Genomic DNA, 14,945 nt, shown 5'->3' with positions numbered 1-14,945 from the left:
AAGTTATTTGATGATTAGATGAGGTTTGTTCCCTCCTTATTCCGTGCATTTAGTAGCAGTGCACTGACATGCTCAATACGAGGTCTAAAGAGATGTCGCTGCAAGCAAAGGAGACACTCATTAAACACCTGGCAAATCATCTCAAGGGAGGAAGTGCAGCATTTGGTTATAAATTCTAGACTTCAGGCACCAACTGCAAAATATTTTCATCCAAAAACAATAGTATTATAGTACCTTTACCTGAGGTACAACAAGTTAATATGGACTGGATCAATTCTCTTGTGCTTTTCTCCTATGCTTGACTACAAATTTGCTTCACAGTAAGTTACGTTTATTCCAAAGAAACCACATAATCAGCATGGCTGAAATTGCTGTGTGCAATTAAAATACTTATCAAGCTGAAAAGATACTAAGGAGTAGTAAATTATTTATAAATGCCTTATTGATCACTTTTATACCAGGCTGCGAAACAATTCCCTCATGTGACTTGATTAGTATTATTAGAAACTGAGAAACCATAAGCAACCAGGGGATTTTTTTTTATTCAAAGGACATATTCTGCTAACTTGAACAGGGGTTTCAAACTTAAATGAGCTGTGGGCCACTGCTGGCACTGTCATCTCATGTGAGGACCATTTTAGTGTTCAAGTAGTACAAAAAACAAACAAACAAGAAAACACCCACAAATATTTGTGAGTTTAGTGTTTGATGTATAAAAATCTACGGAAAGACCAAAAGACAGTAGTCTATTCTACAGAAAATGTTTGGTTTTCTTGAAGGAATTGGTCTGGTAGATTATTTAATTCTGTTTAAGAGTAATTGATGGATATAACATGTCTTTGAAAACAGATTTGAAGGAGGGGAAACAGAAAGAAAAGGCTGAGGTATGCCCAACTACACAAGAACTGGACTGTAGAACAGTGGCAACAGGTCAGGAGAGAGAGGTATAGCAGAGTGTCTACAGCCACCTGGAAAACACAGTGGTGTTTGGGATCTTTACAAATTGATGGAATAATGAACACAAAAAATACCATCAGATTTTGATCCACCACATATTACCATCTGGAAAACATGTGATTCAAATCAAACAATGGATCACTATTAGTCATAGACTGGCCTTCCCTGGACCTCATCATTACTGAAGCAGTGTGGGAACATCTTGAGAAAGAGTGGAACAAAAGGCAGCGAACATTCAAAAAAGACCTCTGAATGTCCTTCAAGAAACCTGGAGAACTATTTCTGAAGACTGCTTAAAGAAATGATAAGAAAGCTTATCAAAGAGCGTTCAGGGTGTGTTGAAAAACTGATATGTTTATATCAAATATTGACTTTCAAGCATATTAGAATGGTCCAAAATCTTTTTTTCTGTACTTCAATGTACTGTATGTTTGCATATATCTCACTAAATCGGTGTGCCTAATAAAATACAAAGAAATGAATGGCCTAAGACTGTCTATCGTGCGACCCCAGCAGCTGAAGCACTCTGTTTAGTTGCTACTGTCAAACATTAGATGGCTCTCTGAAACATCGGTACAGTTGGTCTCATGAATGCTGCCTTCGCGTGTCCTGTGAAATGTAAGACTCCAGGTAGAATAAACGTTTTAAAACAGCAGACCGAATACACATTGGCGTTTATGCGGAAATTAATTGTGTGCTCCGTCTTTGTCTCAGACTGCCTCGATAGCACGGCTCACACGCTTTCTCAGCTGCACATCTGTCTGATGTGTTTCGTATACGGTTTCCAAAAGGCAGAACTGTGCTTGAACGCAGCAGTGCCTGAAGCTAACGCTAGCTTTCCCTTCAGTGCTATGAGTTAAGCAAGACTGAAGGTAAGGGCAAAAATTATATTTCTAAACAAGGTCTGTCAAATTTAACTCATACGAGTGCCACAGTGATGTATTCCCAATACATACGGGGACCTGCAGTAGTCCGACAAGGCTTTAGTTAGTGAAGAGCGGCAGTTATGCTCTCTTGTAGTGGCTCAGCTAATGTTAGCTACTCAGACGTCGCTTTTTTTTTTTTGCATAACATTAGTAACTAAATACAGAAAGGTAAGACTAACATTACAAATCAGCATTAGTAACTATAATTGAACTGTCACTTTTGTCCTAATATTGACTTTATAAAGATTGTATTAAACCAAAACAGTCTAACTTAGCAAAAGCTAAAGTATGTAATTGTTCCAGTAGATGAGCTGAATTTAGCTAGTGTCCTAGTTTAGCAAACTAAGGGTGAGGTGTAATGTCAGCGTTTGCATCCCAAGCAGAACATCTTTCAAAGTAAAAGAAAAAAGGCAGCGAGATGCCACACTGCCACAATACTCACCAAAAAGCTAAATGTTAAATTATACCATTCTCTTTGATGTGAGGATTTGAGTAAAATAAACTACAAGAGCCTTGATGAAATGTTTCAATGTGTATAATTATGAGGATTAAAAACTTAGTCATTGTTGACTGCAGACTTACATAAAGCGGAAACCTAGACCTTGGCCATGTGCTATCTTATCTCTTTGTACACAGTGCTGGGAATGCAGCCACCGCTGCCACCTGAAGCAGTCAGAGAGCTGGTGTGCTCTTGCCTGCAAAGAGACCCCGTAGCAGCAGACCTGCGATGCAGCCTCTTCGTTGCTGCCACTCAGAACTACAAGAGAGACTCTTTGCTTAGACCATTCCCGCCTCGTTACTTAAGTGGTGACAATAAGGAGTTTGAAGAATTGGTGAGTGCTAAAGTGATTGTCAAAACCTCTTGAAGATCCTAGATTATAGTCAGTGGTAGCCTATGCTTGCCTAAGTGCTCCTCAGTTTAATCATACAAGCTTTTAACCAGCCTCAGGGGTAGGGTCAAGATCACCAAACCAACAGCAGCAGCGCCTCTGTTGTTCAGCCATATATTCATTCACTCAGGTGACTGATCAGAATGATCACCAAGCCTATGGACAGAGGTATCCTAGCACAATGACACTCATTAACATGAAAAGGGATACAGAGCTTTACATGGCAACTAGAAAAAATAACATGCATGCACACATCTACACAAAAGGGGAAGACAGAGGGATGGCAGACTCAACAGTAGAACATAAAATGTAGCTACTTAAGAAAAACTATACCCAGCAAGTAATCGGTATCAACTCTCAAATCCACTACTACTCATATAGCCTGACCTATGATCCTGTGTTGAATGAGCGGGAAGAAACAAGAATTGTTTATTTTTAGTTGAGATATGGTCTGCTAAGATAATTGAGAGAACTGATCAAATGTAACATGATATATATCCACTCGGTGGCAGTGATGTGCTGTTAATGGTAGCTTCATGCCAATTATTACTCATAGATGAATTTGTGATCATTTCATGTCTTTGGTGTCTTCTCACTTTGAGAGACGTGTGTTCCAAGGAGTAAAAGAGACATTTGAATCTGTTTGTGGTAATACGATAAAAGAAAGGAGTTTTTCCTTCTCCAGCTGGCAGATGTGAACTCGTTGCCTGGTGTGAGAGAGCTGGTGAGACTACGACCTGGAGAAGCAGATCATCATTTGGCCCTTGCACACTGGATTCTGTCTTCAAAGAGCTTTGCTGTAAAGACACTACAGAAGGAAGAGGTATCTTAAAGGCATAGAGAGATAAACCACGAACTTGCACCGCTTTCTTCTTTGCTCAAGCGTGTTTCTCCGATCTTCACTAGTACGCCAAACTCTGCAGCCTGACGGAAAATGAAGGGATGTCTGCACCCGTGCCAGACTTCCTCTTTGAGCTGGAGTACTCTGATCAGATGAACGCGAGGTTTGAGAGGACGAGGGAAGGACGAGATGTTTTCTATGCTTTCCACGGGAGCCGCTTGGAGAACTTTCATTCGATTATTCACAACGGCCTGCACTGTCACCTCAACAAGGTCAGTGTACCCAAACCTTATTTAAAAAATTGTTTTTTACAGATCATGAGGAGCAAGGCAAGTTTAAGAGGATGCTGAAGGGCTGAAGTGTAAATCAGAATGTTACATTGTGCTTACATGGACATTTTTCATTGCAGAACTCAGTGTTTGGAGAGGGGACCTACCTCACTAGTGACCTCAGTATGGCTGTCCTCTACAGTCCCCACAGCAGCGGCTGGAGAGAAAGCATTCTAGGTCCACTGCTGAGCTGTGTCGCCTTGTGTGAAGTCATTGATCATCCAGATGTTAAATGCCAGGTGAAGAAAAAAGGTATGTTTAACAGTCAGGTAAAAGCAGTATATCTTCAACATGGATTCCAAAGCTATGAGGAGGCAACAAAAAAGTGACAGTTTATGAAAACACCTGAGCTATCAACAATTAGCAATAAGACATATGGAGTAAAGAGGTCAAAAATGTGTGCATTTGTACATATGACGCATCACAGTTTTTAAATAAGAGTGAATCAGAGAGACTGGGAAGAGAAGAGGAACAGAGCAAATAATGGCAGACATAATTCGGTGGAGTGAGCAGAACCAGAGCAGAAATGGGCGAGGGTCTTGATGGGTGAGTGATGTTAGATAGGGATAACTTCGAATGACACGTCATGTAACAAGGCTGTAACAAAATTAGTATTTGTTGTTTGATACTTGAGTCGTGATACTTCACATAGCAGAAAATAATACCTAACGATCAGCCGGCATAAGATGGAGAAAGAGAAAGGTGGTGGGGATCTGGGTGGTGCTGATGGGACCAAAACAGCTGTGGGTACCCAGCCTGCACTAATGATCATGTAGACGATGCACAGTGATGTTTTTAAGTCTCTTTGCGTGCACAAGATCCACCAAGGCTCGTGTGCTAATTTGGTTAAAATAAGGTACTTTTATTGCTTAAATACCTATATACACTTCCATCCATCCATCCATCCATCCATTTTCTCCCGCTTATCCGGGGTTGGGTCGTGGAGGTGGCAGCCCAAGCAGAGAAGCCCAGACCTCCCTCTCCCCAGCCACCTCCTCCAGCTTGTCCAGAGGAACACCAAGGCGTTCCCAGGCCAGCTGAGGGATATAATCTCCAGTGTGTCCTGGGTCTGCCCCGGGGCATCCTCCCGGTGGAACATGCCCAGGACACCTCACCCAGGAGGCGCCCAGGAGGCATCCTTGTCAGATGCCCGAACCACCTCAACTGGCTCCTTTCAATGTGGAGGAGCAGCGGCTCTACTCTAAGCCCTTCCCGAATGGCCGAACTTATCAACCTATGTCTAAGGGAGAGGCCAGCCACCCTTCAGAGGAAGCCCATATCCGCCTCTTGTATTCGCGATCTCGTTCTTTCGGTCACTATCCACAGCTCGTGACCATAGGTGAGGGTAGGGACGTAGATCAACCGGTAAATTGAGAGCTTCGCTTTTACACTCAGCTCTCTCTTCACCACAACAGACCAGTACAGCATCCGCATTACTGCGGTTGCTGCACCAATCCGTCTGTCGATCTCCTGCTCCCGTCACTCATGAACAAGACCCCGAGATACTTAAACTCCTCCAACTTGGGGCAGGAACCTGTCCCTGACCCGGAGTACACTTTTTCCATTTACTCTAACTTAGCCCTCAAAACACTTACAAGTCACTTTCATTCATTCACACACACACACACACACACACACACACACACACACACACACACACACACACACAGTAATACACTGCTTTATTCTCTTGTCTTTTAAGCACTTTTTACCTCTTACAAACACTCATGTGGATGCACTTCGTCCAGTATCTTGGACAGGGACACTTGGACCAGCCCACTGGAGTATGCATGCAATCTGTTTTCCTGATTCACAGCTGACCTCCACTTATCAGGAAGAGTGAGGACTTAATGTCCAGACAGGCTGGAGTTAGGGAAACAGAAAAATTCACTGTTGCCAAAAAAATTAATTGGCAAAGAAAACCCCCCCCCCCACCAAAAATACCAATTCAGGGAGTCACAAAGTGCTGCAGGGTGCCTACACTTTGTCTTGAATTTATTTCAGACCTTTATGCCTCTCAAAACACTCAGTAACTGCATAAATCTTTCCAGGAATGTTCTACCTGCTTATTGCTCTTTAAATCAGAACCTATTAAAGCTTTCCGCTCATTTTTCATTTCAGATTCTGAAGTTGTAGACCGCCAGCGCTCGAGGGCAAAGAACAGTGAAGGAGGGGATGTACCACATAAATACTTTGTAGTCACCAATAATCAGCTTTTACGAGTCAAGTACCTGCTTGTTTACTCTCAGCAGAGGCACCTGTCCAGGTAAGACTTTTCTGGGACAAATGATGCAGTTTGCTTTTGTGTACTGGTGAATAGGCAACATTAGACCTAAAAATGCTTTCATACAGAACAGGATTGGCTGACAAATCAGAAATTCAATGTGAAAGTTGTGGAAAGTTCACATTTATTTGAATGTCCTCCAGCACACAGTCTCAGTAATCTGATTACAGCCCACTAAAAGCAAAGAAGAGAAGCAGAATGCAAATTTTTAAACTTGTTTTCATCAATTTTACTCATTCATTTACTAATTCAGATTAAATAAAATAAAAGAGAGTATAGTGTTGAGCAGAGACAACTTTCCTTTGAAGAGTATCTGGGCTTTGGCCTTAGAGTGAACTTCAGTGTAGAGCTGCTATTCCTCCAGTTGATGTGGTGGATGCTTCCTGGGTGCCTCCTATGTGAGGTGTTTCAAGCATGTCTACCCAGGATGGACCCAGGACATTCTGGCAGTATTTTTTCTATTGGCCGTCTTGGGAATGCCTCAGTGTCCCCCTGGAAGAACTAGAGGAGGTGGCTGGACCAGGAGTGGTGTAGGCATCTCTTCTTAAACCCAGAGCTGGATGGATGCGAGTAGCCACTTGAAATGAAATAAAATCAAATAAAACAGCTCCGCTGTGACCTTCATTTAATGAGTGGTTAAGAGAACTGACAGATAAATAATCAATAGCATGAAAGAAAATGAAAATGTTTGCTTGTTTTCATCCCGAGGTTTGTTAGCTCGCTCTTCTGTGCTGATGGTCACCGTGCTTTTCTGTTTTTCTTCCTCAGACATTCCCGCAGCCGCTCGTGGCTCCTCAGACACCATTTTGCCATCATGATGAGTCTCTACCTTCTGCTGCTCGTATTCATCGGTGCCTTAAACTCCAACACCTTTGTATCCTTTTGGAACAGACTATTCAGGTGAAACGACAACAGGACACATGGCATGGATGTTTCTAATCCACAGTGCCTTCCTGCCAAGATGTTGGCTGAAGGCATGAGAAAAAGAGTTTTATGCACCTTTCTACTGTTTTCTCTTATAGTTCTTTGCTTTGTTTGCAATATGTAATGTAATATAGTCATCATTACTGTAAATGCAAGATAACATATCGTTTCAGATGGGAATCTTGTTATGTATTGATTTTAATGAAATCTGTATGAAGATCTTTGTTGATTTTAAGACAATTGCAGTGTTGCTCCTTGAGTTTGAATGATTCAGTAAATAATCAGTTTTATAGTTAATCTCTGTTACTGTGTTGTTTCAGTCCTCCGAGGACACAACGATGGAAATCATCCCGTTTAAATAATCAGTGTGTTTTGGTTTTCTCTTTCTGGTTTGATGTGCAGCGAACTCCTCGTTAACTGAGCCATTATTATCACTAATCAGTTTTTCTGGCCTTAATGATAAACTGAAATTCCACTTTTAAATTCTTAAGATTGTCATTGTCTGTATTTTGGAAATTAATAAATTGGGATGTTTTTAAATCTTTTGTTTTTAAGTGTAGATCAAATATAGTGGTTTTTATTTTAATGTATACATTCAGTTTTGGGGACTGCGGCGTTGTAGTGTGGATCAGTAGATATTCAGGGTTGTCATCTAAAACCACTGATCTCTGAATCATTACAACATAAATAAGGTACCTAACTCGTGGAATGACAGTTTACAGTACAGTGTCTACAGTAGCTGAAAACTTGGAATCTTTCGATATATGTTCTTAAAAATTTGAGGAAACTGGAGATGTGGATGACAAAAGAAGTGGCAGACCTAAAAAAAAACCCTCTAATGCAGATGAACAGTATCTGAGAGTCATGTCCTTAAGAAATATGAAACAATTCCAGCAAAGACCAGACACAGGATCTGAGAGATGCAACTGGCCCTTCAGCTCATCCATCTACTCTTCATTCAAGCCTGATCAGAAATACTCTCAGTGGAAGGTTGGCCGTCATGAGGCCATTCTGAAGGAAGGAAAATGGGGACGTTAAATTACACAAGAGGTGGACTGAAAATCAGCGGCTTGGTTCAAATCATTGTCAGTATGTATGGAGGTCAGTAGAAAGGTACAACCGTGAGTTTCAGCTATCTGTAAAACACGGCAGAGGCTCTGTCACGGCTGCATTTCAGCCAGTGTTGTTGGAGGTCTTGTCAAAATTCTTAAATTGAAACCAGATTTGATCCACCATCTGGAGTGTGTCTCATTTCTTCAGCATGACATCGATCACAAACGCAGTGCCACTGCAGTAACAGCACACCTGGATAGAAAAACGCAAAATAAAGCACTATCAGTCATGGACTGAGCTAACTATAAAAGTGGCCCAGGAAATAATGATTTTTATTCCCTGTGTCTTGGTGCTGTATGTCTATGTATTTTTGCACATTTTGATAAATGATTGCACCTATGTCCCATATTGATAACAAAATATAAAAAAGTGAGGGGTGGCTTAAAATCTTGCACAGTGCATATGCTGTTATTTCCGTACAGCATAAAAAAGCGTTAAAGCATCAGGTTAAAATGAATTTGAAATACTAACATCTCTGATGTAAACAGTGTTTACAGAGCGAGGCACCTCTTTCGAACAGTGCATCGTTTCTATTGTTCTCAGCTTTTTGTGCTGCATTCAAACATGGGTTACCTCTGACAGGGGCAAATTTATTACTGCTGGCACACAGACAGTCCTCTTTTAACTGTGGTACTTTATCAGTAAGAAAAAAGTGAGAGTGATATATGGGTTTGATAACACAGGCGGCCTGCTTTGGTGACCGATCCTGTTTTCCTAATAGATACCCGATGTGCTGATGTGTGTATTAACAGCCCGAGAAACGCGCAAAAGAGAATTTGTTTGTTGGTTTTGTGGAGCAACGATGTAAAGCAAGACTTTAGCTTAAATCGGGGTGCTCATTAAGAAATGAAGACAACCAGGAGAACACTTTGTGTCAATGAATAATTTCATTTACTCATAAATAACCGATGGCACAGTGCTTTCAGTCTTAGTTTTCTTTTCCTCAGGTGTACTTGTTATGCTGCACAAATCTCTGTACTTTAATTAAACATCAGATATTATTTCGATGTCTCGTTACGTCACGGATGCAGCTTACTAACAAGTTTGAAAGAAGATGAAAGACATTGCAGGCCATTGTTTTGGTTTAAAAACCATTCCCGTCTTGCGAAATCCTTCAGATAAACTGCTTCTGTTCATCAGAAATGGCTCACATTTGAAGGCCACAGAACAAACTGCCCATTGTTGGTCCACACTTTATTCCCTTTATGTACAGGCTTCATTATTGCTGCCTCATAAACTGTCTGTTATTCAATAACCATCAACTGTGAGGGGGGGCGGCAGCCGTAGAGGGAGCTCAACTTGTTTATCAGGAAAACCTCCCAAAATGAGAAGCAATCAGAAGAGAGGGAATCTGTATTATTCCACTAAATGTTTGTGCCTCACACTTTGTTTTCTTTATAAAAAAAAAGTCATGCATTCACAATTTAATATTTCCCTGTAAAAGACGTGTATTGTGCAGGACTGAACTTGAGGCAGGTCTGCAGTCAGGTATGATGTTTGTTATCTTTGCCAACATTTGCTCCAAAACTCCAAAACCCCCACTTACAGATCGAGGCCAGAGCAGACCTGTCAGAGAGTACAATCAATCGATCAATATTTTATTTCTATAGCACATTTAAAAAGGACTGTGTCCATCAAAGTGCTTCCTACAAGGTAGCAAAGCAGATTACAACAAAAGGCAACAAAAACAGTTAAAAACAATTATAGTTACAGTGACAGTTACAGTTACATAGCACAAATGCAGACCAGGTGGAAGTCCAAACTAATTTGCTTCAAAAGCTAGATGGAACAGGCAAGTTTTTAAGCGTGATTTAAACGTTCAACACAGTCCACTGGATGGAAAATAATGATGTTTTAAAAAGAGAATTTCTCTTTTAATATAAAATGCTTTGCTATACATGATGCCTTGCTGCAAGCATTGCTACACACAAGTGAAAAAGTGTGGAAGGCATTCAAACACCTCAGAAACTTGTTTGATAAAGAAGTAAAATCTTGTTATTTTTGCTTTTATCTGTTGATTGAATCAGAATCAGAATTTATTTGTCACATACAGGTTGCCCCGCAGTAAAATGAGACAACCCCCCCCCCCCCCCGACCTTACACGCATAACACAGACATTACATGGGGGTTACAAGTCGGAGATCGGCAGTTACGGAAAAAAACACTGAAATGTACACACAATGGGAAGGTACAAGAGGAAAAAAAGAGACCTCTACTCATGCTGTGCTTCCATGGTAGGACAGCACGAGAACAGGAAACAAAAAAACTCCTCTGCACAAAAAAAGCACATGAATGTTCACAGCACAACATTATGAAGACATAACAAGCCACAGGGTTGGGTACGGGGATGAGGAGTAATCCCAGGCAACACAGCAGACATCCTGCCACTGCGCTGACTCGCCAGCGCGGGCCCAGACCGCAATGAGTAATTGCAATGTACATTCATTGCCTACTTCATTAGGTATACTTGTACAGCTGCTCGTTAACACCAATATCTAATCAGCCAAACACATGACACCAACCACATGGAGCAGGTTGTCTTGACCCTGCCTGGTCAAGACAACCTGCTGAAGTTCAAATCAAGCCTTAGAAGGAGGAAGTGAATTTGCTCTGAGTATTTCAGCGCTCATATGGTAGGGTCAAAATTTGGCATAAACTGCACAAATGAATCATGAATCCATCCTGAGTTGGATCAACAGTTGAAGCTGGTGGTGATTTGATGTTTTCTCAGCACACTTTGAGCATTTTTAAATGCTCATGTCCATCCCTTTATAATCACAGTGCACCAATCTCCTGATGGCTCTTCCCAGCGTAATAAAGCTCCATTTCAGAATGAGGTTTCTGAAATCTCAAACTGCTTAAGAGCAGGACAATGAGTTCGGGAATGATTGCAGCATCTTGTCGAATCTGTGCTATAAAGAATTAAATTGGTATTAACTAAAAGTGTTAGTATAGTGTACCTAATAAATACCTAAATATGGCAGTAGACTGACTGATACAGATCTATCAGATGTTTATGGGCTCTTTTTATGCAGTGGATTTACTGGTCTGGCCAAAAACTGCAGGTTGTTTGTAAAGTATTGTGTTAGTTTACTGCATTTGTATTTTATAGCTGAAACTGTAAGAATATGGATTAGAATATTCATTCACTGGTAATGATATCCAGTAATTTGAGATCTAATTAAATAATTGACACACAGGTGACAGAGAGAATCTGACATATGTTTACTTAGCAGGTAGGTTTTCATGTTGTGGTACATGAATTAAACATTTGTGGTGACACACAAGTTCATATAAGATACAAGAAAACACATAAAAACAAACAGTGATTATGCCAACTGTCTAATGTCATATAAAGCAATGCACATCACTTGACAGCATTAATTAACAGCTAGAATAGTGCAGATCCAGCCTGGTAATCCCCATAAATAAATAGAGCAAAGTCAATACACGACGGTATAGAATTTAAAAAAGTAGAAGGTTTTAATCTTGATTTAAATTGCAGGGGTGAAAAGTAATTGTTGACTAAGTAGTTTTAAGATATTCACAGGGTTTAAACATAGCTGCCTTTCTTCACATTTTGCTACAAGTGTTCCTCTTGGTTTCTTCTTAGCTGGATGAGCTCGGACAGTCCGGGATCAAGCACACAAAATGCCCCTCGCAGTTACTCTGCAAAGAGAAAAAAAAGACCGTGTTGGATTCAGAGCGCAATGAAGAAAAAAAGAAAAAACAGGGAGAAGTTTGGTTTTTATTATTATTATTTTTCTTACCTGGAGGTTGTTGTGGCATATGGGACTGTGAGGTGCAGTCAGGTGATTGTGCACACACTTCCCAAAGTGTTGCAGACAGGTGGAATCGGACGGGGCGCAGGTCTGAGAGCACGATGGACGCTTCAGCAGCAGACAGCTGGAGCAGGACGTGTGCTGGCAGGAGCCCTGGCACTCTTTATTCTGCAGAGATGTAGTCCTACAGACGAGGAAATTCTGATTATTGCTAAAAACAACGACAACAACGTGGCATTAAGAGGATGGAGAGGGGGCTCACCTGGCAGAGCAGATTGCAGAGGGGTTGGCCTGGCAGTACTCCTTGGTGCACTCTGGTTGGCAGCTCTCTGCATCCAGCTGTTCAATCACTGCACAGATTTAAAGAAATTACGAATGAGAGTCTCGCATTGTGGAGTCAGACTTTCTATCCTGAGCAGCAAGAGAAAAAAAAGACAGGAAAACTGTAAAAGGTCTGATATCGTATTGATAACGGTGACACTTCTTTTCATCGGGGACAGATAAGATGAGTAATTATGGCTGAGGAACCTTTGATTCAAAGGAAGCCTTGACCACACTATCAGACTTCACAGCTCATAAACCAGATTTTACCGCACCGGCACCATTCCCACTACACAGACTCACAGTACAAGAATCTCACCAAGTGCATTTTTACGCGTTTAGAGAAGATTTTAGCGCCTTTGTAGTTCCCGCCAACTTTATTTCCAGAAGGAAGAGTTAAATATTGCATTTTTGCTTAGAGTCTTCTTTTAATTAGCACGATGGTTTCTGTACATGTGAATAAATCAGAACAACTCGATAACTTTTTTGTGCTGCTGTAAAACTTTTCATTTCCCCAGTATTGCATTTCACGACTGATTAAAGCATCACCCGTGGATTTGATGCGCAGTGGCTGCTTGTCATCATTTTAGAGTAACGGTTACAATCTCACCTGCTTTGCAGATCCCTTTGCGCTCTGCGTCTGGTTTGGCAGCTGCTGAGTCCTGAAAAACGCACACCAGCCCCTCGTCGCACTTCCCCAGGTAGTCCCACGTCCCCCCGCAGGTTTCCCCCTCCGTCTTGGCGCACACGGGGCAGCATCCACAGACACCCGTCGTCACGCCCCCTTTACACTGGAGCTTCAGCGCCCGCCGGGAAGAGCAGTGTATCCGCTCGCAGGGCGGGCACTGAAGGGCCCGAAGCTGCTGGGTGTCCACGGGTGACGCTTTCTCCAACCCAAACACCCCCAACAGCGCACTGAGAAATAGCAGCATCCGCATCGTTGATAGGCCTGATGTTATCCTGAGGGGAGAGCGCCTGTCAGCACCTTTTATATCCCCGGGCACCCCGGCATTGTCACACCACATGCTTCGTAGTTTATGAGCCACAACCTCCTCCCACCAGCAGCAGCCAATAGATGGATGGATTTAGTCTAAAATATACGGTTAATTATCCCCACGTCTTATCTCCACGCTATCAACAGTGCGATTTTGTTTTGAAACAAGTCTTCCGTCCGAACATTGTTAGATAAACTCGGATGAAGGTGAATTCAGAGTCACATGACCTCTGAAAGGGGCAATTCGGTGTACACCTGTAATCAGATAATGTCCCATTTCCCAAAAGAACAAAAGGTTTAAGACATCAGCAGGTTATCTCATCCGGACGCCTCACAAGGTTCTTAGCTGAACGAAAAATCTCGCAGGTTGTGTGCATGCCAGTAAAATATGGCCGCACTCACTGGGTGTCTGTCAGCTGACATTGCAGCTGCTGTATGTCATTTCTTTCCTTTTGAAGAGGGAAACATCTGCTTAGAAGTAGGACAAACTGCTGCAGAAACATACTTAGTCCTCGGCGAGTCACAAAAAGGTAAGTTATTTTGTGTTATTGTAGTTTATGCTGCAGTTAACATATTAAAATTAGTCGCTTTGGATATTAAACCCTTTTTGCATTACTTTTATTCAATTTTTGAATGAAAAAAGGGCCCACAATAACCCCAGCCACAAGAGATATTTAATGACTTTACTTTGAGGAAATGTTCTGTGTAAAATCCTGGAGGACAGAAAAGGATTTCTTTAGCTTTGGCTATGCTCTATGTGCTCTATGTTCATTTGGATCCATACGAACTGTTAGTATGATGGTCCACAGACGAGAAACATGGCCAGCTGGAAACACGTCCACGTTTACTGAGTGCAGAGAAACAATTTAACAAAGGAAGATAAAACTACAATAAAAAAAAAATATGAAGAGGCTAGACATAATGCACACAAGGTGCATTACATAGGAAGGTAAAGACCCTACAGTAATGCAGATAAAACCCCAGCAATCAGATGACCCCCCCTATGAGCAAGCATTTGGAGACAGTGGGAAGGAAAATAATAATGGATTGGATTTATATAGCGCTTTTCAAGGCACCCAAAGCGCTTTACAATGCCACTATTCATTCACTCTCGCATTCACACACTGATGGAGGCAAGCTACGGTTGTAGCCACAGCTGCCCCGGGGCAGACTGACAGAAGCGAGGCTGCCATATCGGCCCCTCTGGCCAACACCAGTAGGGTAAAGTGTCTTGCCCAAGGACACAACGACCAGGACAGAGCCCAGGGATCGAACCGGCGACCTTCCAGATACGCTTCCCAACCCCCCGAGCCACGGTCGCCCTTCTAACAGGAAGAAACCTCTGACAGAACCAGGATCGGGGAGGGGTGGCCATCTGAGAGACCAGTTGGGGACGAGGGGAGGAAGACAGGACAAAACTGAAAGAGAACCACAGGTTTATTATTTTTAATAATACTAATAATTTTATGATTAAATGATTAATCTCTCACTTAATTTTAATTATTCAATTAAATCTTTTTACACATTAGTCCTCATGTCCTACTGCTTAGTCGTTGACATAGCCAAAGGAGAGAAGCCCATATA

At 41.8% G+C, this 14,945-nt stretch overlaps 2 protein-coding genes across 3 annotated transcripts; one reads left to right on the top strand and one right to left on the bottom strand.

The window, feature by feature from the left end:
- Positions 1 to 1,754: 1,754 nt before the first annotated feature.
- Positions 1,755 to 8,384, top strand: parp16 (poly (ADP-ribose) polymerase family, member 16). Of its 2 annotated transcripts, XM_006782638.2 has the most exons (8): positions 1,755 to 1,829; positions 2,520 to 2,716; positions 3,459 to 3,596; positions 3,680 to 3,886; positions 4,024 to 4,195; positions 6,065 to 6,209; positions 6,996 to 7,101; positions 8,046 to 8,384. In XM_006782638.2, exons 2-8 carry the CDS (start codon positions 2,528 to 2,530, stop codon positions 8,187 to 8,189), a joined length of 1,101 nt encoding a protein of 366 aa, XP_006782701.1. In that variant the 5' UTR covers positions 1,755 to 1,829; positions 2,520 to 2,527; the 3' UTR covers positions 8,190 to 8,384. The 2 variants fall into 2 exon arrangements, with proteins under 2 accessions (XP_006782701.1, XP_035770881.1); XM_035914988.2 differs by lacking the exon at positions 8,046 to 8,384 and having other exon boundaries at positions 6,996 to 7,691.
- Positions 8,385 to 11,777: 3,393 nt separating this feature from the next.
- Positions 11,778 to 13,392, bottom strand: LOC118455435 (uncharacterized). The gene is made up of 4 exons (XM_035914432.2): positions 12,978 to 13,392; positions 12,309 to 12,396; positions 12,035 to 12,230; positions 11,778 to 11,933 (listed from the first exon to the last, which is right to left on the bottom strand). Exons 1-4 carry the CDS (start codon positions 13,390 to 13,392, stop codon positions 11,874 to 11,876), a joined length of 759 nt encoding a protein of 252 aa, XP_035770325.2. The 3' UTR covers positions 11,778 to 11,873.
- Between the last annotated feature and the right edge of the window lie 1,553 nt (positions 13,393 to 14,945).

Source organism: Neolamprologus brichardi, chromosome 7, assembly GCF_056152115.1.
Source record: "Neolamprologus brichardi isolate AB-2024 chromosome 7, ASM5615211v1, whole genome shotgun sequence".
NCBI classification, from domain to species: Eukaryota; Metazoa; Chordata; class Actinopteri; order Cichliformes; family Cichlidae; genus Neolamprologus; species Neolamprologus brichardi.
The sequence above is the reverse complement of the archived record's forward strand: the minus strand, read 5'-3'. Positions and strand labels throughout refer to the sequence as shown.